General features: G+C 48.8%; 1 protein-coding gene across 4 annotated transcripts in view; it reads left to right on the top strand.

Annotated features, from left to right (window-relative positions):
- Positions 1–21,369, top strand: part of ZNRF3 (zinc and ring finger 3) — a 263,907-nt gene that overhangs the window by 43,612 nt on the left and 198,926 nt on the right. For 3 of the 4 annotated variants that reach the window (XM_054468974.2, XM_054468972.2, XM_063663051.1), the window contains 2 exons: positions 4,449–4,521; positions 6,561–6,755. In XM_054468974.2, the coding sequence (XP_054324949.1) occupies positions 6,612–6,755 (144 nt within the window). In that variant the 5' untranslated portion in view covers positions 4,449–4,521; positions 6,561–6,611. Of the gene's footprint in view, positions 1–497; positions 877–4,448; positions 4,522–6,560; positions 6,756–21,369 lie in introns of those variants that run through there. The other variant, XM_054468977.2, reaches the window with a different exon arrangement.

Genomic DNA, 21,369 nt, shown 5'->3' on the forward strand with positions numbered 1-21,369 from the left:
GGGTGACAGAGTGAAACTCCATCTGAAAAACAAAAAAAGAGAGAAACAGGGTCTCCCTATGTTGCCCAGGCTGGTTTCGAACTCCTGGCTTCAAGTGATCCTCCTGCATCAGCCTCCCAAGGATGACAGGCATGAGCCACCATGCCCAGCCAAGGTCCTTTTATCTAAAAATTGAATATGCTGTATTGTAGTCATGAAAATGCACCACTTGGCCAGGCACGGTGGCTCATGCCTGTAATCCCAGCACTTTGGGAGGCCGAGGTGGGTGGAACACCTGAGGTCAGGTGGTCCAGATCAGCCTGGCCAACATGGCGAAACCCTGTCTCTACTAAAAACACAAAAATTAGGCGGGCATGATGGCGGGTGCTTGTAATCACAGCTACTCGGGGGGCTGAGGCTGGAGAATTGCTTGAACCCAGGAGGCAGAGGTTGCAATGAGCCGAGATGGTGCCATTGCACTCCAGTCTGGGCAACAAGAGCGAGACTCCATCTTAAATAAATAAACAGAAAATGCACCACTCAGCTTTCCTGTTGTAGAGAACATAATAGACTGGCAGCCCCAGGTGCTGCCCTGCCTGGGTCCACTCAGCATTTGAGTTTGTACTGAGGCTTCCCAGCCAGCCAGTGACAGAGCACATGGGGTACTGGCCCATTCCTGGGAGACACAGGACACCTAGAACAGTCAGCTTTGGCTCAAGGACTCTCCATTAGCCTGGCTGAAACTTTATTAGATGTGCATGGCCCTCTGAGGCTCTTCTTACCTAAACCTTCCTGCCCATTTCTTTTCACAGGAGTGAGACCTGCTTCGAGGTCTAAAGGACTCCCTGCCTCCTCTGCCTCTCTTTATCATCCACTGGTGTTTCTTCCACAAATCTTGTACGTCTAATCCCTTCTTTGCCCCTGCTTCTTGGAGAATTTGAAATGACACATCTGTATTTTTTAGAACTTTATTTTTGTTTTTATTTTTTTGAGACAGATCTCACTCTGTCACCCAGGCTGGAGTGCAGTGGCGCAGTCTCGGCTCACTGCAGCGGTGCAATCTCGGCTCACTGCAGCCTCCACCTCCTGGATTCAAGTGATTCTCCTGCCTCAGCTTCCCAAGTAGCTGGGATTACAGGCATGCACCACCAAGCCTGGCTAATTTTTGTATTTTTAGTAGAGACGGGGTTTCACCATGTTGGTCAGGCTGGTCTCAAACACCTGACCTCAGGTCACCCACCTGCCTTGGCCTCCCAAAGTGCTGGGATTACTTGGCCTCCCAAAGTGCTGGGATTACAGGCATGAGCCACCAGGCCTGGCTTTTTTTTTTTTTTTTTTTTTTTGAGACAGGGTCTCACTCTGTTGCCCAGGCTGGAGTGCAGTGGTACAATCATGTCTCACTGCAGCCTCAACCTCCTGGACTCAAGCAATCCTCCCACCTTGGCCTCACAAAGCATTGGGATTGCAGGTATGAGCCACCGTGTGCGGCCTTAGAACTTTTTGCAGTAGAAGTAGGCATTGTCCAGGATGTGGAAATCCTACTAATTTATTCCATTTCACCAGAGGAAATGTATAGTTACCACCAGCAGGCAAGAGAACTTTTCAGGAAGCTGGTGGCCAAACCTGGGCATTGTACATATGGATGTTGAAATCAACGAACATCAGTTGAAAATGTGGGTTGCTCCTGACTAGAGCCTAATAATAAATTAGAATGTGCCCAATATAAAAACCGCTTTGAGTAGGAGAGGTTATGGCAAGGGCAAAAAATGTGAAGCAACTTGTACAAAAATGCTGCAAATAGATGAGAAACAGAAGAAGCTTCCTGAAGTTCTTACAGTGGCAGCACTGATGTTGCTTCAGTCCATCACAAGCAGGCCAAAGCAAGGGGCTGAGAAAAAAGGCAAAATGCAAAAATAGGTAAGTTAGACTTCATCAAAATTTAAAACTTTTGTGCATCAAAGGACACCATCAAGAATGTGAAAAGGCAGTCCCAGCTACTCAGGATGAGCAGGGAGGATCACTTGAGCCTAGGAGTTCAAGGTTACAGTGCCCCATGATCATGCCTGTGAATAGCCACTGCACTACCACCTGGGCAACAGAGCAAGACTCCTCTAAAATAAATAAATAAAACTTAAAAATAAGGAAAGAAAGGGCCAGGTGCGATGGCTTATGTCTGTAATCCCAGCACTTTGGGAAGCCGAGGCTGGCGGATCACCTGAGGTCGGGAGTTCGGGACCAGCCTGACCGACATGGAGAAACCCTGTCTCTACTAAAAACACAAAATCAGCCGGGCATGGTGGTGCATGCCTGTAATCCTAGCTACTTGGGAAGGCTGAGGCAGGCGAATCACTTGAACCTGGGAAGTGGAGGTTGCAGTGAGCCAAGATCGCACCATTGTACTCCAGAGTAAAACTCTGTCTCAAAAATAAATAAATAAATAAATAATAAGGAAAGAAAGAAACTGGCCAGGTGCCGTGGCTCACGCCTGTATCCTAGCACATTGGGAGAGCGAGGCAAGTGGATCGCTTGAAGCCAGGAGTTTGAGATCAGCCTGGGCAACATAGCAAGACCCTGTCTCTATGAAAAATAAAATAAAATTAGCAGGGCATGGTGGCGCATGTCTGTAGTTCCAGCTACTTGAAAGGCTGAGGTGGGAGGATGGCTTGAGTCCAGGAGTTTGAGGCAACAGTGGGCTATGATCTGATCACACCACTGCACTCCAGCCTGGGCAACAGATTGAGATCCCATCTTGAAAAAAAACAAGAAAAACAAACAAAACAAAACAAAACAAAAAACAGAAAGTGAAAAAACAACCCATAGAATGGATGGAAGCAAATATTTGCAAATCATATATCTGATAAGGGTTTAGTAACCAGACTATATAAAGAACTCTTACAACTAAACAATAAAAGACAAATAACAATTTGTTATTAAAACTATTAAAAATGGGTAAAGGATTTGAATACACATTTCTCCAAAGAAGATACACAAATGGTAAGTAATCACATGAAAGACATTAAACAGGCCTGGCGTGGTGGCTCACGCCTGTAATCCCAAGAGGCAGGCGGATCACCAGGAGATAGAGACCATCTTGGCTAACATGGCAAAACCCCGTGTCTACTAAAAGTACAAAAAATTACCCAGGTGTGGTGGTGGGTACCTGTAGTCCCAGGTACTCGGGAGGCTGAGGCAGGAGAATTGTTTGAACCTGGAAGGCGCAGGTTACAGTGAGCCGAAATCACACCGCTGCACTCTAGCCTGGGCAACAGAGCAAGACTCTGTCTGGAAAAAAAAAAAAAAAAAAAAAAGACAGTAAACATCATTAGTTATTAGGGAAACGCAAATCAAAACCACAGTGAGATACAACTTCATACCCACTAGGATGGCTGTAATCACAAAGAGAGAAAACAGGAAGTGTTCTTCAACATGTGGAGAAATTGGAACTCTCATATATTGCTGGTAGAAATACAAAATGGTGTGGCTGCTTTGAAAACGAGTATGGCAATTCCTTAAGAGTTAAACATAGTTATCATATAATCCAACAATTCCACTCCTAGGTATATACTCGAGAATTGAAAACTTATGCCTGCACTAAACATATGAATATTCATAGTAGCATTATGCATAATAACCAACATTGAATGGATAAACAAATGTGGTCTATTCATACAATGGAGTATTATTCAGCAATAAACAGGAATGACATACAACATGGATGGACCTTGAAAGCACTGTGTTAAGTGAAAGAAGCCAGACCCAAAAGCCTGGCCAACGTGGTGAAATCCCGTCTCTACTAAAAATACAAAATTTAGCCAGGCGTGGTGGCACACGTCTGTAATCCCAGCTACTCAAGAGGCTGAGGCAGGAGAATCACTTGAACCTGGCAGGCGGAGGTTGCAGTGAGCTGAGATCATGCCACTGCACTCCAGCCTGGATGACAGAATGAGACTCTGGAAAAGAAAGAGAGAGAGAGAGAGAGAGAGGGATGTAGGAAGGGAGGGAGGGAGGGGAAGGAAAGAAGGAAAGAAAGGAAAGAAAGAAAGGAAAGGAAGGAAAGGAAGAGAATTTAAGCAATATACATATATCACAGTAACTCTGGAAAATAAAGAAGATAAAAAGTTTCCGTTAAGGGAGGAACCATGTTTGTCTTATTCATTGTAACAATCCTTGTACCCAACAAAGTGCTTGGCACATAGGTGCTCAAGATATACATGTTGAGTGAATGAGTAAATCATAGATGCATCACTGTAATAGCACAAGTTTAAGCGTATTGGGGACTTCTTCTCCCTCTCCAAACATTAGGTTTATTTATTGTTTTTAGTACTTTTATTCTACTTATAAAAGTAATACATGTTGATTGTAGAAAACTTGGAAAATTAAAAAGCAAACCAAAAAGAAAATGAAAATCACCTGTGTTTCTACCACTTAGAGAAAAATCCACTATTAATATTTTATGTTTTTCCTTCCAGGTTTTATTCTGGGCATATATATGTTTGGAGGTGTGTGTATGTTTGGGGAACCTTTGAATTTGGAAGTACCAAGGTGAGGAGAGACTTATGGAATTTAGAAGCTTTGGCAGGAACTAAGCATTGTTTCTTAGAATGAGCAGCTCTTTCTACTTGAAAGGCTGAGGCAGAGGATCGCTTGATCCCAGGGGTTTGAAGCTGGCTGCAGTGAGCTATGATCACACCACTACTCTCTAGCCTAGGTGACACAGCGAGAGTCTGTAAAAAATAATAATAATAATAAAAAGAAAAGAACAGGCCGTGTGAGGTTGCCACACCTGTAATCCTAGCACATTGAGAGGCTGAGGTGGGAAGATTACTTGAGGTCAGGAGTTTGAGACCAGTCTGGCCAACATGGTGAAACCCTGTCTCTAATAAAAATACAAAAATTAGTCAGGCATGGTAATGGATGCCTGTAGTCCCAGCTACCTGGGAGGCTGAGGCAGGAGAATCACTTGAACCTGGGAGGCAGAGGCAGGAGAATCACTTGAACCTGGGAGGCAGAGGTTGCAGTGAACCGAGATCGTGCCACTGTACTCTAGCCTAGGTGACAGAGTAAGACTCTATCTCAAAAACAACAACAACAAACAAAAACAGTTCCTTAAGGTGAGAGACAAATTTATCAAATAAAATGTAAAAGCCATGAGTTTAGTAACAGCAATTTTTCTGTCATTTTTTCCCTCAGTGAACATTGGTACTTATTTTAGTGGAATTAAAAGTAGCAGGCTGAGTGCAGTGTCTCACACTTGTAATCTCAACGCTCTGGGAAGCCAAGGCAGGAGAATCTCTTGAGGCCGAGAGTTTGAGACCATCCTGGACAACATAGTGAGACCCCATTTCTATTTTTATATATATATATATATATATATATATAAGCTGAGAATGGTGCCATGCACCTGTAGTCTCAGCTACTCTGGAAGCTGTGGCAGGAAAATCGCTTGAACCCAGCAGTTTGAGGTTACAGTGAGCTATGGCTGTGCCATTGCACTCCAGCCTGGTGACAGAGCATGAGCCTATCTCTAAAAACAAAACAAAACAAAATAAAATAAAAATGATAAAAATTAGCCCAGCATGATGGCACACATCTATAGTTCCAGAGGCTGGAACTACCAGCTATTCTGGAAGCTGATATGGGAGAGTCATGTGAGCCCAGGAAGTTGAGGCTGCAGTGAGCCATGATTGAGCGACTGCACTCCAGCCTGGTTGACAGAGTGAGGCTGCCTCTGTTTTTTGTTTTTTGAGACAGAGTCTCGCTCTGTTGCCCAGGCTGGAGTGCAGTGGTACCATCTCAGCTCACTGCAAGCTCTGCCTCCCTGGTTCATGCCATTCTCCTGCCTCAGCCTGCCAAGTAGCTGGGACTACAGGCGCCCACCACCACGCCTGGCTAATTTTTTGTATTTTTAGTAGAGACGGGGTTTCACTGTGTTAGCCAGGATGGTCTCCATCTCCTGACCTCGTGACCACCCGCCTTGGCCTCCCAAAGTGCTGGGATTACAGGCGTGAGCCACTGCACCCGGCCAGCTGTCTCTGTTAAAAAAGAAAGTAGGCCAGGCGCAGTGGCTCACACCTGTAATCCCAGCACTTTAGGAGGCCGAAGCAGGTGGATCACTTGAGGTCAGGAGTTCAAGACCAGCCTGACCAACATGGTGAAACCCCATCCCCACTAAAAATAAATTAGCTAGGCATGGTGGCACATGCCTGTTAATACCAGCTACTCAGGAGGCTGAGGCAGGAGAAGCACTTGAACCCAGGAGGTGGAGGTCACAGTGAGCTGAGATCATGCCACAGCACTCCAGCCTGGGCAACAGAGTGAGACTCCATCTCAAAAAAAAGAAAAAAAGAAAAAACAGTAGCTTTAACATACTGTTACAGCCCACTTAATCCTGGGGTCATCTTTTGGGGCAATCTTAGCCATCCTAGCCTTAGGCCTGAAAGGAAGCCAGCATGACTTTGGAGCACAGTCATCAAATGAATGTCCTTGGGTTGGGAAGCTGAAGCTCTGGGTCTGATATCTGTACTGCTGCTAACTCACTGTATGACCTCACATGAGGCTCTTTCCACATGTACCTCTCACAGCTCTATAAGGAACGACCCAGGCCAGAAACCTGCCAAATCCTGTCCAGTACTATGATCTACAAAACGGATCTGCCTCAGGAAAGCCAGGGAAGGTGGGGCTGGATGGAGTGTGTTCCAGCTGGAACATCTGCTCTGGGCCAGGCACAGTGGGGAAAGCCAAGGTGGATTCACTATGGCCCTGCTCTCATGATTGGGGTGAGTCACATTTTTATGATTAATAAGCCACAGCACGTTCAAGTCCCCACTAATTCAAATATTTACTAGGGGTATATTCTGTGCCATTCAAAGGCATATGGATACATAAGATAAATAAGACACAGTCCTTACCCTCAAGGAGTTCGGTGTGGACAGGGATTGATAAAACTGTGAAGTCAAGGAGACCTTTGTGAAATAGGGTGTAGAAAGTAAAAGTTCCTCTTCAAAGTTTCCCTTCTTGTTAAAGAATAAATCACAACTGTTAAAAATAATAGTTTCTTTTAAAGATTAACTTTATGCTAGACATGCTCACAGGCAGGTAGTACATTCTACGTCATACTTTAACCAAGATATCTGTGCTGGACGTGCTCACAGGCATGTCCCAGCTCGCAGCCTATACCCATTCCTTATTTAGGAATATTATTACTTTTTAAAAATCCTTTCATGAGCAACTTCCTCTTTTCCTTTGTCTTTCCATTGCTTTTACCTATTTAGAAAAGTTTAACGTTATTAGCCAATCAGGTTTTAGTTTAAATTTTGAGGTCTGGCTCCAGCCAATGGAGATAGGACACAGTAGCAGGGACGAACTGCGTAAGGGATAAAAATTGCTTCCCTCCTTTATTCAGGTGTGCTCTTGCCATTGTTCCATCTGCAGTGAGCACCCTTTCTGCAGAAAGTAAAAATTACCTTGCTGAGAGATTTAAATTTATGTTCGAGTGCTATTTCTTTACAGCACCAGGGAACAAGCATTCTGTTTCTAAATAAACATTTCACATATAACATAGGGGAAGTGTAGCTTGGATGGGGATTGGCTATATCCAGAAGGGCATTTCTGGTAGAGAAAACATCTTGCATAAAGGCAGGCAGCCTGTGGCAGACACTGCTGCCTAGAGAAATCTTTTTTTTTTTTGAGACAGAGTTTCACTCTTGTTGCCCAGGCTGGAGTGCAATGGTGCAATGTTGGCTCACTGCAACCTCCACCTCCCAGGTTCAAGCGATTCTCTGGCCTCAGCCTCCCGAGTAGCTGGGATTACAGGCATGTATCACCATGCCTGGCTAATTTATTTTTGGTAGAGACAGGGTTTCTTCATGTTGTTCAGGTTGGTCTCGAACTCCCGACCTCAGGTGATCCACCCGCCTCAGCCTCCCAAAGTGCTGGGATTACAGGCATGAGCCACTGCGCCTGGCCTTTTTTTTTTTTTTTTTTTTTTTTTGAGAGGGACTCTCACTCTGCCACCCAGGCTGGAGTGCAATGGTGCAACCTGGGCTCACTGCAACCTCTGTCTCCCAGGTTCAAGCGATTCTCCTGCCTCAGCCTCAGCCTCCAGAGTAGCTGGGATCACAGCAACTGCCACCACACCTGGTTAATTTTTGTACTTTTGGTAGACATGAGGTTTTGCCATGTTGGTCAGGCTGGTCTCAAACTCCTGACCTCAACTGATCCACCTGCATCGGCCTCCCAAGGTCGTGGGATTACAGGCGTGAGCCACCACGCCTGGTCTGCTTAGAGACTTCTTAATGTCTATTCTTCCTTACTAAATTAGAATAACAGAATTTCAATTTACTCCATCAGGACAGCCGTGTACCTAGCTAGAAAAACGGTATTTCCCGTGGCTCTTTTGCAGCCACAGTTGACCACGTGACCGAGATCTTACCAACGAGGTGTCGACAGAAGGTGCTAGGAGAAGCTTTTGAATAAAATCATTTATTTATTTATTTATTTATTATTTTTAGAGATAGAGTCTTGCTCTGTCACCCAGGCTGGAGTGCAGTAGCACTATCATAGCTCACTACATCCTTAAACTCCTGGGCCCAGGTGATACTCTGGTCTCGGCCTGCCATGCGTCACCACGCTCAGCTAATTTTTAAATTTTTTTTGTAGAGACAAAACCTTGCTGTGTTGCCCAGGCTGGTATCAAACTCCTGGCCTCAAGAAGATCCTCCCACCTCAACCTCTCAAAGTGTTGGTATTACAGACGTGAGCCACTGCGCCCTGCTGTGTTCTGTTCTTATTGCCCATGACAATTAAAGTTAGCTCTATCTCATCTCCGTGACCATCACAAACACATGCCATTAATTTTGCTCACCCAAATCTCTGTGCTCTGACTTCTGGGCACCTAGTACTGGCTAATGAGTTGTGAGCTGGGCCAGAGCATAGAATTGCTGGTGTGAGACCTTTCGAGAGTTCTATCTCACTCTGTCGTGGCAACCAGCAATATTCAAAATGAGGGCTACTGCGAGGCATGCTGGCTCATGCCTGTAATCCCAGCGACTCAGGAGGCCAAGGGTGGGAGGATCGCTTGAGGCCAGGAGTTTGAGACTAGCCTGGGTAACATAGTGAGACTCTGTATCCAAAAAAAAAAAAAAAAGTCTACTTTGGTGTCATCCTGGCTTTTGGAGGGAGGTGATGTGAAACTGCCAGGTGCCATGTAATGGATATATAGTGTGAGGCAGCAATACACCTTTTTTTTTTTTTGGAGACAGAGTCTCTGTTGCCCAGGCCGGAGTGTGGTGGTGTGATCTTGGCTCACTGCAAACTCTGTCTTCCAGGTTCAAGTGATTCTTCTTCTGCCTCAGCCTCCAGAGTAGCTGGGACTATAGGTGTGCACCACCATGCCTGGCTAATTTTTGTATTTTTGGTAGAGATGGGGTTTTGCCATGTTGGCCAGGCTGGTCTCAAACCCCTGTAAGCCACTGCGCCTGGCAGCAGTACACGTTTTATAAATTGATACATAATATTGCACATATTGATGGGGACATATATTTCACATATTGATGGGGACATGTGAGTATCTGTTACAGTCACAGAATGTGTAATGATCAAGTCAGGGTATTTGGGGTATCCATCACCTTGAGGACTTACCAGTTCTTTCTTTTCCTTCCTTCTTCCTTTCCTTTCCTTCCTTCTTCCTTTCCTTTCCTTCCTTCTTCCTTCCTTCCTCCCTCCTTCCCTTCCCTCCCCTCCCCCCTCCCCTTCCCCCTCTCCTCCTCTCCCCCCTCCCCTCCCTTCCCCTCCCCCCTCCCCTTCCCCCTCTCCTCCTCTCCCCCCTCCCCTCCCTTCCCCTCCCCCCTCCCCTCCCCTCCCTTCCCTTCCCCCCTCCCCTCCCTTCCCTTCCCCCCTCCCCTCCCCTCCCCTCCCTTTCCTTCCCCCCTCCCCTCCCCTCCCCTCCCTTCCCTTCCCCACTCCCCTCCCCTCCCCTCCCTTCCCTTCCCTTTCCTTCGACGGACTCTTGCTGTGTCACCCAGGCTGAAGGGGCTGGAGTGCAGCGGCTCCATCTCTGCTCACTGCAACCTCGGCCTCCTGAGTTCAAGTGATTCTCCTGCCTCAGCCTCCCGAGTAGTTGGGATTACAGGCACCCGCTACCATGTCCAGCTAATTTTTGTATTTTTAGTAGAGATGGGGTTTCACCATGTTGGCCAGGCTGGTCTTGAACTCCTGACCTCAGGTGATCCATCTACCTTGGCCTCCCAAAGTGCTGGGATTACAGGTGTGAGCCACCGTGCCCAGCACGAGGACTTACCATTTCTAAGTGTTGGGAACATTTCAAGTCCTCTCTTCTAGCTGCTTTGAAATACACAGTCCATTGTTGCTGAGTATAGTCACTTTACTCTGCCATCAAACATTAGAACTTTTTCTATCTAACTGTATGTTTGATAACCCACCTCTCTTCATCACCCCCCTCCCATCCATACACCCATCCCAGCCTCCGGTACATGCCATTCTACTCTCTGACTCTTTGAGGTCAGCTTTTTAGCTCCCACACAAGTGAGGACATCCAATATTCGTCTTTTTGTGCCTGACTTATTTCAATTATACCATAATGACCTCCAGTTCCATCCATGTTACTGTAAATAACATGATTTCATTCTTTTTCTTTTTCTTTTTTTTTTTGATACAGGGTCTCCCTTTGTTGCCCAGGCTGGAATGCAGTGGCGTGATCACGGCACACTGCAGCCTTCAATTCCTGAGCTCAAGCGATCTTTCTGCCTCAGCCTCCCGAGTAGCTAAAACTACTGGTACACAGCACCACACTTGGCTAATTTTAAAAGACTTTTGGTAGAGATGGAGTCTCCTATGTTGCCCAGGCTGGGGCTGTTACCTGCAGCATAATCTAGCCTATCCTGTCTACTAAAGGCACTGAATTTGAGAGACAGTACTGTAATATAATGAGGCCATCTAGATGTTCCAGAATATGTTTATATGGTGTTATTTATATTATTAAAACAAAAGTTAAAATTATCATAAGCAGAATGATATTGTGGTTGTATAGGAAAATGTCCTTATTCTTAGGAGATGTATTTTGAGTGCGTAGGAGTTTTTTGGTTTGTTTGTTTGTTTGTTTTTGAGACAGAGTCTCGCCCTCTCGCCCAGGCTGGAGTATAGTGGCGTAATCTCAGCTCACTGCAACTTCTGCCCCCTGAGTTCAAGTGATTCTTGTGCCTCAGCCACCCATGTAGCTGAGATTACAGGAGTGCACCACCGTGCCTGACTAATATTTGTATTTTTAGTAGAGACAGAGATTCGCCATGTTGTTCAGGCTGGTCTCGAACTCCTGGCCTCAAGTGATCCTCCTGCCCCAGCCTCCCAAAGTGCTGGGATTACAGACTTGAGCCACCACTCCCAGCCTGAGTGCTTAGGAGTTTGTTGTTGTTGCTGTTGTTGTTGTTGTTGTTGTTTTAGTCTTCATATCTGAAACTTACTTTCAAATGGTTCAGGAAAAGTGAAACAGAAAGGGTAAAAGTTAATAATTTGCAATGCTCAATGAAAGCTATACATACTGTTCTTTCCACTTTTCTGTAGGTTTGAAATTTTAGAAAAGAAAACAAAGATTATCATAAAGAACTCAGGGGTCCAGGCACGGTGGTTCATGCCTGTAATCCCAGCATTTTGGGAGGCCCAGGCAGGTGGATCACTTGACGTCCGGTGTTCAGGATCAGTGTAGCCAAAATGGTGAAACCCCGTCTTTACTAAAAATACAAAAAAAATTAGCTGGGCATGGTGGAACATGCCTGTAATCCCAGCTACTCGAGAGGCTGAGGCGGGAGAATCACTTGAATGCTGGAGGTGGAGGTTTCAGTGAGCCGAGATCGTGCCACTGCACTCCAGTTTGGGTGACAGAGCAAGACTCCGCCTCAAAAAACAAACAAACGGAAAAAAGAACTCAAGGAGCGCCAAGAATATATCATTAGTTCTGGGTATGAGAAACCACTATGGTCAGTAAGGGACACTGAAGTATTTTTAGTACAGAAGAAACAGGACCAGATTTGATTTTTTTTTTTTTTTTTTTTTTTTTTTGAGACGAAGTCTTGCTCTGTTGCCCGGGCTGGAGTGCAATGGTGCGATCTCGGCTCACCTCAACTTCCACGTCCCGGGTTCAAGCAATTCTCCTGCCTCAGCCTCCCGGGTAGGTGAGATTACAGGCACCCACCACCATGTATGGCTAATTTTTGTATTTTTAGTAGAGACAGGGCTTCACTATTTGGCCAGGCTGGTCTCAAACTCCTGACATCAAGTGATCCACCTGCCTCAGCCTCCCAAAGTGCTGGGATTACAGGTGTGAGCCACCACGCCTAGCCCAGGACCAGATTTTTCATCTGAAAGATCAGGCTAGGAGCAAGAGAACAACCTGGACCAGTCTGTGAGCTAGGCAAGAGTGGCATGGGGACAGGAGGGGGCAATGGATCTGGAACACATTTGGGAAGTAGAGTGGACAGGGCTTCCTGAGAGCTTATGAGTGGTAGAACTGAGGGTCAATTTTCTTTCTTCAAAGTCTAGCCCTGTGCTACCTAATACAGTGGCCATTGGGCCCACCGTGCTATTTAAATTTAATTAATAACAGGCTGAGTGGTGTGATTAACACCTGTAATCCCAGCACTTTGGGAGGCTGAGGCGGGAGGATCACTTGAGGTCAGGAGTTCAAGACCAGTCTGACCAATGCAGTGAAACTTCGTCTCTACTAAAAATACAAAAATTAGGTGAGCATGGTGGCAGGTGCCTGTAATCCCAGCTACTCGGGAAGGTGAGGCAGGAGAATCGATTGAATCGAGAAGACGGAGGTTGCAGTGAGCCGAGATGGCGCCACTGCGCTCCAGCCTGGGCAACAGAGTGAGTAAGACTCCATCTCAAAAAATAAAATAAAAATAAATAAATAAATTTAATTAACAACAGGCCAAGTGTTGTGATTCACACCTATAATCCCAGCACTTTGGAAGAGGCTGAGGCAAGAGAATTGCTTAAGGCCAGGACTTCAAGATCAGCCTGGGCAATATAGTGAGACCCCATCTATACAAAAAAATTGTTTAAAAATTAGCCAGGCATGGTGGTGCACAGGAGTCTCAGTTAGTCCTAGCCACTCAGGAGGCTGAGGTGGCAGGATTGCTTGAGCCCAGGAGTTCAAGGCTGCAGTAGCTATGATCATGCCACTGCACTCCAAGCCTGGGTGGCAGAATGAGATCCTGTCTCAAAAATAAGTAAATGAATGAGTGAATGAAGAAGTAAATAAATACTTTAATTCATAACAATTAACATAAAATTAAGCTGGGCATGGTGGCTCAAGCCTGTAATCCCAGCACTTTGGGAGGCCGAGGCAGGCGGATCACGAGGTCAGGAGATCGAGACCGTCCTGGCTAACATGGTGAAACCCCGTCTCTATTAAAATATACGAAAAAAAATTAGCCAGGCGTGGTGGCGGGCGCCTGTAGTCCCAGCTACTCGGGAGGCTGAGGCAGGAGAATGGCATGAACCCGGGAGGCAGAGCTTGCAGTGAGCCGAGATCTCGCCACTGCACTCCAGCCTGGGGGACAGAGCGAGACTCCGTCTCAAAACAACAACAACAACAACAAAGAAACAAGCAAAACCATAAAATTAAAAATTCATTTCCACAGCCCCATGAGCCACCTTTCAAGCACTCAACAGCCATAGCTGGCTACTGGCCATAGCATAGGGCAGTGCAACTACAGTCATGTACCACGTAATGACATTTCAGTCGATGATAGACGGCATAGACAAAAGTCTTCCCATAACATTATAATACTGTATTTTTACTGTATCTTTTCTATGTTTAGATGTGTTTAGATACACAAATACTTGCCATTGCGTTACAATTGCCTACAGTATTCAGTGCAACAACATGCTTTACAGGTTTGTAGCCTAGGAGCAATAGGCTACACCATATAGTCTAGGTGTAGAGTAGGCTATACCAACTAGGTTTGTGCAAATGCCCTCCAGGCTCACATGGTGAAATCGCCTAATGATGCATTTCTCAGAAGGCGTTCCTCATCATGTGATGCACAAGTGTGGAACATTTCCATCATTGTGGAAGTTCCATTGGATCACACTGGTCTATACTTTTCCCATTTCATTATACTGTTCCCCTTGCCCACTTCCTAATGATCACACACGGAGCCCTGTTCTCTAGAAGCTCACAGACAACCAGGAACCGAAGGTCATTAATACAATGTAGAACTGTGTTGAGATACATTAGAAAGATGTGGGGAGCTTTCTGTGGGAGTTCAGAGGAGGAAACAAGTATTTCTGGGAGAAAGTAGCTTTAGTAGAACCTTGCAGATGACAGGAAAGAGAAGAGGGGTGTCGGGGGAGGCATGAGAACCTGCTGAAACAGGATCATTCCTTGCTTTCCCCAGAAGAGAGGTTGTAAGTTTATTTGTTTATTTATTTTTATTTTTATTTTTATTTATTTATTTTTGAGACAGAGTCTTGCTCTGTCACCCAGGCTGGAGTGCAGTGGCACGATCTCGGTTCACTGCAACCTCTGTCTCCTGGGTTCAAGCAATTCTCCTGTCTCAGTTTCCCGAGTAGCTGGGACTACAGGTGCATGCCACCACGCCTGGCTAATTTATGTATTTTTAGTAGAGACGGGGTTTTGCCATGTTGGCCAGGCTGGTCTCGAACTCCTAACCTCAGGTGATCCACCCGCCTTGGCCCCCCAAAGCTCTTGGATTACAGGCGTAAGCCACTGCGCCTGGTGGATTTGTTTATTTATTTGGTTTTAAAAACGGTGTCTTGCTTTGTCACCCAGGCTGGAGTGTAATGGTGCGATCACGGGTTACCGTAGCCTCAAATTCCTGGTCTCAAGTGACCCTCCCACCCCAACCTACGAAGTAGCTGAGACTACAGACACACACCACCATACGTGGCTAATTATTTTATTTTTCGTAGAGATGGGGATCTCACTATCTTGCCCAGGCTGGTCTTGAACTCTGGGGCACCTTCTTGCTGTGTGCTCACATGACCTCTTCTCCATATGCTTGTGGGAAAGAGAGAGACAGCTCTCTGGTATTGCTTCTTATAAGGGCACTAACACTTATAAGGGATCAGGATCCCACCCTTAAGACCTTATTTTACCTTAATGACTTCTTCTTTTTTTTTTTTTTGAGATGGAGTCTTGCTCTGTTGCCAGGCTGGAGTGCAGTGGCGTGATCTTGGCTCACTGCAACCTCCACCTCCTGGGTTCAAGCGATTCTCTTGCCTCAGCCTCCCGAGTAGCTGGGACTACAGGTATGTGCCACCACGCTTGGCTAATTTTTTGTATTTTTAGTAGAGATGGGGTTTCACGTTAGCCAGGATGGTCTCGATCTCCTGACCTTGTGATCCGCCGTCTCCCAAAGTGCTGGGATTACAGGCAGGAGCCACCGCTTCCGGCCACCTTAATTACTTCTTTATAGGCCCTATCTCCACATCCAGTCATGTTGGGGGTTGGGGCTTCAACATATGAATCTTGGGGGCGGGAGGAACACAGATATTCATTTCATAAGACCAACATACCAAGTATTTGGTTATTAACATGTTTCTCATCCATCTCCCCCAGTTAGAGTCTGGTCTCCCTAAGAGAAGGGACTCCATTTTGGCCACTATGGCATCTCCTGCACCAATAATGGTGCCTGACACATAGGAGATGCTCCATGAGTATTTGTTGAGTGAAAGAAAAAAAGAGGTGGGGTAGTGGTTGTGGCAGTCAAGTGCTACTAAATCCCAACATCTGGAAAATGGGACTAGCACAATAGATGTTAAAGACCATTATCCTTCTCATTAATATTTATTAATCCTAAGGGTATTTGGCATATCAACTAAAGTTTCTGCCTTTAAATAGTTTATATTCTAACGGAGGAAAGACTTAAGTGCATTTTGCTCTGTGTTGTATAGCATGTACTATGTTGGATCATCCCTCTTTAAAGGAAATTGTTTCTTAGTTTATCACTCTGTGATAAGCGTCTTGAATATAGGAGTCAAAGTTTAGAACTTGGTTCTGTTTCTGACTTCACCACTAACTTGCCGTATGCTCTGCTGAATCCCTTTCCCTCTACCGACCTTGCCTTCCTCTACTGTGAAATAAAGTGTTGCGATTTGAATTAAGATCTTTGAGATCGCTCTCGCTCTCCCTCTCCCTCTCCCTCTCCCTCTCCCTCTCCCTCTCCCTCTCCCTCCCCCTCCCCCTCCCCCTCCCCCTCCCCCTCCCCCTCCCCCTCCCCCTCCCCCTCCCTCTCCCTCTTTCTTCGGTCTCCCTCTCCTTCTTTTTTCGGTCTCTGCTGTTACCGAACCTGGACTGTACTGCCATGATCCGGCTCGCTGCAACCTCCCTGCCTCGGGCTCCTGTGACTCTCCTGCCTCGGCCTGCCGAGTGCCTGGGATTGCAGGCGCACGCCGCCACGCCTGAATGGTTTTTGTATCTTTGGTGGAGACGGGGTTTCGCCGTGTTGACCCGGCTGGTCTCCAGCTCCTGGCCTCGAGTGATCTGCCTGCCTCGGCCTGCCGAGTGCCTGGGATTGCAGGCGCACGCCGCCACGCCTGAATGGTTTTTGTATCTTTGGTGGAGACGGGGTTTCGCCGTGTTGACCGGGCTGGTCTCCAGCTCCTGGCCTCGAGTGATCTGCCTGCCTCGGCCTCCCGAGGTGCTGGGATTGCAGACGGAGTCTCGCTAACTCAATGCTCAATGGTGCTCAGGCTGGAGTGCAGTGGTGTGATCTCGGCTCGCTGCAACCTCCACCTACCAGCCTCCTGCCTTGGCCTCTTAAAGTGCTAAGATTACAGCCTCTGCCCCGCCGCCACCCCGTCTAGGAAGTGAGGAGCATCTCTGCCTGGCCGCCCATCGTCTGGGATGTGAGGAACCCCTCTGCCCGGCCGCCCTATCTGGGAAGTGAGGAGCGCCTCTGCCTGGCCGCCCATCGTCTGGGATGTGAGGAGCGCCTCTGCCCGGCTGCCACCCCGTCTGGGAGGAAGGGAGGAGCGCCTCTGCCCGGCTGCCCCATCTGGGAGATGAGGAGCACCTCTGCCCGGCCGCCCCGTCTGGGAGGTGAGGAGCGCCTCTGCCTGGCCACCCCTTCTGGGAGGTGAGGAGCGCCTCTGCCCGGCCGCCACCCCGTCTGGGAGGAAGTGAGGAGCGCCTCTGCCCGGCCGCCCCGTCTGGGAGGTGAGGAGCGCCTCTGCCCGGCCGCCACCCCGTCTGGGAGGAAGTGAGGAGCACCTCTGCCCGGCTGCCCCGTCTGGGAGATGAGGAGCACCTCTGCCCGGCCGCCCCGTCTGGGAGGTGAGGAGCGCCTCTGCCTGGCCGCCACCCCGTCTGGGAGGAAGTGAGGAGCACCTCTGCCCGGCTGCCCCGTCTGGGAGATGAGGAGCACCTCTGCCCGGCCGCCCCGTCTGGGAGGTGAGGAGCGCCTCTGCCTGGCCGCCACCCCGTCTGGGAGGAAGTGAGGAGCGCCTCTGCCCGGTTGCCCCATCTGGGAGGTGAGGAGCGCCTCTGCCTGGCCGCCACCCCGTCTGGGAAGTGAGGAGCGCCTCTGCCCGGCTGCCACCCCATATGGGAAGTGAGGAGCGCCTCTGCCCAGCCGCCCCTTCTGGGAGGTGAGGAGCGCCTCTGCCCAGCCGCCCCGTCTGGGAGGTGAGGAGCGCCTCTGCCCGGCCGCCCCGTCTGGGAGGTGAGGAGCGCCTCTGCCTTGGCCGCCACCCCGTCTGGGAGGAAGTGAGGAGCACCTCTGCCCAGCTGCCCCATCTGGGAAGTGAGGAGCACCTCTGCCTGGCTGCCACCCCCTATGGGAAGTGAGGAGCGCCTCTGCCCGGCCGCCCACTCTGGGAAGTGAGGAGCGCCTCTGCCTGGCCGCCCACTCTGGGAGGTGAGGAGCGCCTCTGCCTGGCCACTCCGTCTGGGAAGGGAGGAGCGCCTCTGCCCGGCCACCCCGTCTGGGAGGTGAGGAGCGCCTCTGCCCGGCCGCCACCCTGTCTGGGAGGAAGTGAGGAGCACCTCTGCCCGGCCGCCCCGTCTGGGAAGTGAGGAGCGCCTCTGCCCGGCCGCCCCGTCTGGGAAGTGAGGAGCGCCTCTGCCCGGCTGCCCGGTCTGGGAAGTGAGGAGCGCCTCTGCCCGGCTGCCCCATCTGGGAAGTGAGGAGCGCCTCTGCCCGGCTGCCACCCCGTATGGGAAGTGAGGAGCGCCTCTGTCCGGCCGCCCCGTCTGGGAGGTGAGGAGTGCCTCTGCCTGGCCGTCACCCCGTCTGGGGGGAAGTGAGGAGCACCTCTGCCCGGCCACCCCGTCTGGGAGATGAGGAGCACCTCTGCCCGGCCGCCCCGTCTGGGAGGTGAGGAGTGCCTCTGCCCAGCCGCCACCCCGTCTGGGAGGAAGTGAGGAGCACCTCTGCCCGGCCGCCCCCTCTGGGAAGTGAGGAGCGCCTCTGCCTGGCCGCCACCCCGTCTGGGAGGAAGTGAGGAGCGCCTCTGCCTGGCTGCCCCATCTGGGAAGGGAGGAGCGCCTCTGCCCAGCCGCCACACCGTCTGGGAAGTGAGGAGCGCCTCTGCCTGGCCACCCTGTCTAGGAGGTGAGGAGCGCCTCTGCCCGGCCGCCCAGTCTGGGAAGTGAGGAGCGCCTCTGCCCGGCCGCCCGGTCTGGGAAGTGAGGAGCGCCTCTGCCCGGCCGCCCGGTCTGGGAAGTGAGGAGCGCCTCTGCCCGGCCGCCCCCTCTGGGAAGTGAGGAGCGCCTCTGCCCGGCCGCCCCGTCTGGGAAGTGAGGAGCGCCTCTGCCCGGCCGCCCCCTCTGGGAAGTGAGGAGCGCCTCTGCCCGGCCGCCCCTTCTGGGAAGTGAGGAGCGCCTCTGCCCGGGCGGCCCCGTCTGGGAAGCGAGGAGCGCCTCTGCCCGGGCGGCCCCGTCTGGGAAGCGAGGAGCGCCTCTGCCCGGCCGCCCTGTCTGGGAGGTGTACCCAACAGCTCCGAAGAGACAGCGACCATCGGGAGCGGGCCATGAGGACGATGGCGGTTTTGTTGAAAGGAAGGGGGGGGGAAGTGTGGGGAAAGGAAGGAGAGATCAGATTGTTGCTGTGTCTGTGTAGAAAGGGGTGGGCATAGGAGACTCCATTTTGTTCTGACTAGGAGAAATTCTTCTGCCTTGGGATGCTGTTGATCTATGGCCTTGCCCCCAGCCCCATGCTCTCTGAAACATATGCTGTGTCAACTCAGGGTTAAATGGATTAAGGGTGGTGCAAGATGTACTTTGTTAAACAGATGCTTGAAGGCAGCATGCTCTTTAAGAGTCATCACCACTCCCTAATCTCCAGTACCCAGGGGCACAAACACTGCAGAAGGCCGCAGGGTCCTCTGCCTAGGAAAACCAGAGACCTTTGTTCATGTGTTTATCTCCTGACCTTCTCTCCACTATTATCCTATGACCCTCCCATATCCCCCTCTCCGAGAAACACCCAAGAATCATCAATAACTACTTCATAAATTTAAAAAAAAAAAAAAAAAAAAAAAAAAGATCTTTGAGATCAATTCTTTGCAGCTGGAAAAATGTTACGACTTGCCTAGCGTGTTGTTCCTGTTTCTAGCACTAGGGGGCAATACAAGCAGCACCTTGCAACACATTCTGCTGTTACAATTCCTGCCGTCAGGTTAGAGTTGACACAGAAAGATGATTGCTCTCCGCTTTGGTTATCCCACCTCTTCTGAAACTGTAAGCTCACAAATTTGAGCCTTCTACCAGACTAGTGAGAGACAGAAACTTTCATCAAAGGGAACAGGACTGGCTAGCCCATGAAATCTTGGACCCATCACTTTTGAGTCTGTTGTGGACTATGTATGTGGTTAGGGAGATGGCATGTGGCTAATACATTGTCTGTGAGTGACAAATGGACACCCCAAAGGAGGAAAACTGAGATGTAGACTTAGATTTTGTTTAGAAGAGAAAAACAATTTAGTAACACCATCTTGCTATGATGTTGGACTGAGATCAGTATGTGGTTGGAAGGTCCATGGAGGCTGTGCATACAGAGCAGGAGCCATGGCCATGAACCCTAGGAGACCTGCACTGAAGTCCCAGCTTGTCCAATGAAGTGCTGCGTGACCCTGGGCAAGTTACTTCCCATATGAGAATCAACCTTCTACCTACACAAGTAGGAGGGACCTATACATAGCCAACACATACCCCATATACATTCCTACCTTGAAATAAGTTACATTCTAAAAGAGGAAAGACTTATGTGCATTTTGTTGTGTGTTTTATAGCATGTACTATGTTGGATCATTGCTTCTTTTAAGGAAATTGTTTTTTGTTTTTTTTTTTGAAATGGAGTCTCGCTAATTCACGCCATTCTCTTGCCTCAGCCTCCCGAGTAGCTGGGACTACAGGCGCCCACCACCAAGCCCAGCTAATTTTTTGTATTTTTTTAGTAGAAACAGGGTTTCACCGTGTTAGCCAAGATGGTCTCGATCTCCTGGCCTCGTGATCCACCCGCCTCCGCCTCCCAAAGTGCTGGGATTACAGGCGCGAGCCACCACGCCCGGCCGGAAATTGTTTCTTAAATTGTCACTTTGTGTTAAGTGTCTTGTATATGGGAGTAAAGAGACCAGGACAGGTATCTCTTACCAAACGTAGGAGCCTTTCCTACCAAGTCCAGACATAGAAACAGCCTCGGAGTCCTTTTTAACATTACAGCTGGTAAGAGTTGGCCCTTGAGGGGAAACCTTTTTGCCATCTCTATTAACCTTAGATTATTTCTTCTTCTCTTCTCCTTCCTCTTCTTCTTCTTTTTTTTTTTTTTTTTTTTTTTTTAAGAGATGGGCTCTCACTATGTTGCCCAGGCTGGTCTCAAACTCCTGGCCTCAAGTGATCCACCCACCTCAGACTCCCAAAGTGCTGGGATTACAAGCGTGAGCCACTGAGCCCAGGCTGACCTTAGATTATTTCTAAAAGTCCTTTCAATACCAGCATTGTATGGTAATGGGGCTTTAATAGCAGAGACCTCTCTGTTATTGATCAACTTTGGCTGATTCTGGATGGTTTGGGGTCAATATTTCAATGACTTTGTACATTGGGTAGAGACAGACAAGTTTATCGCTTTACTTGATTATAATGCTTATCAAGGGTGGAAGAACATTACACTCTAGCCCACTGGTTTAGCTAAAAGGCATTACTTTTGTGGCGAGGTTGGTAGCCACAGTTCCAAAGTAATTAAGAGGTAGGAGATCACATACTCAGCTTTGCCCTTGGCCTTTAGAATGTCGCTTGGAATTTTTCAGATCTAATACAGAACATGGCTATTTAAATTTAGGAACAGGACCAGGCGTGGTGACTCACACCTCTAATCCTAGCACTTTGGGAGATCGAGGTGGGCAGAT

Source organism: Pongo pygmaeus, chromosome 23 (genome assembly GCF_028885625.2).
Source record: "Pongo pygmaeus isolate AG05252 chromosome 23, NHGRI_mPonPyg2-v2.0_pri, whole genome shotgun sequence".
Taxonomy (NCBI): Eukaryota; Metazoa; Chordata; class Mammalia; order Primates; family Hominidae; genus Pongo; species Pongo pygmaeus.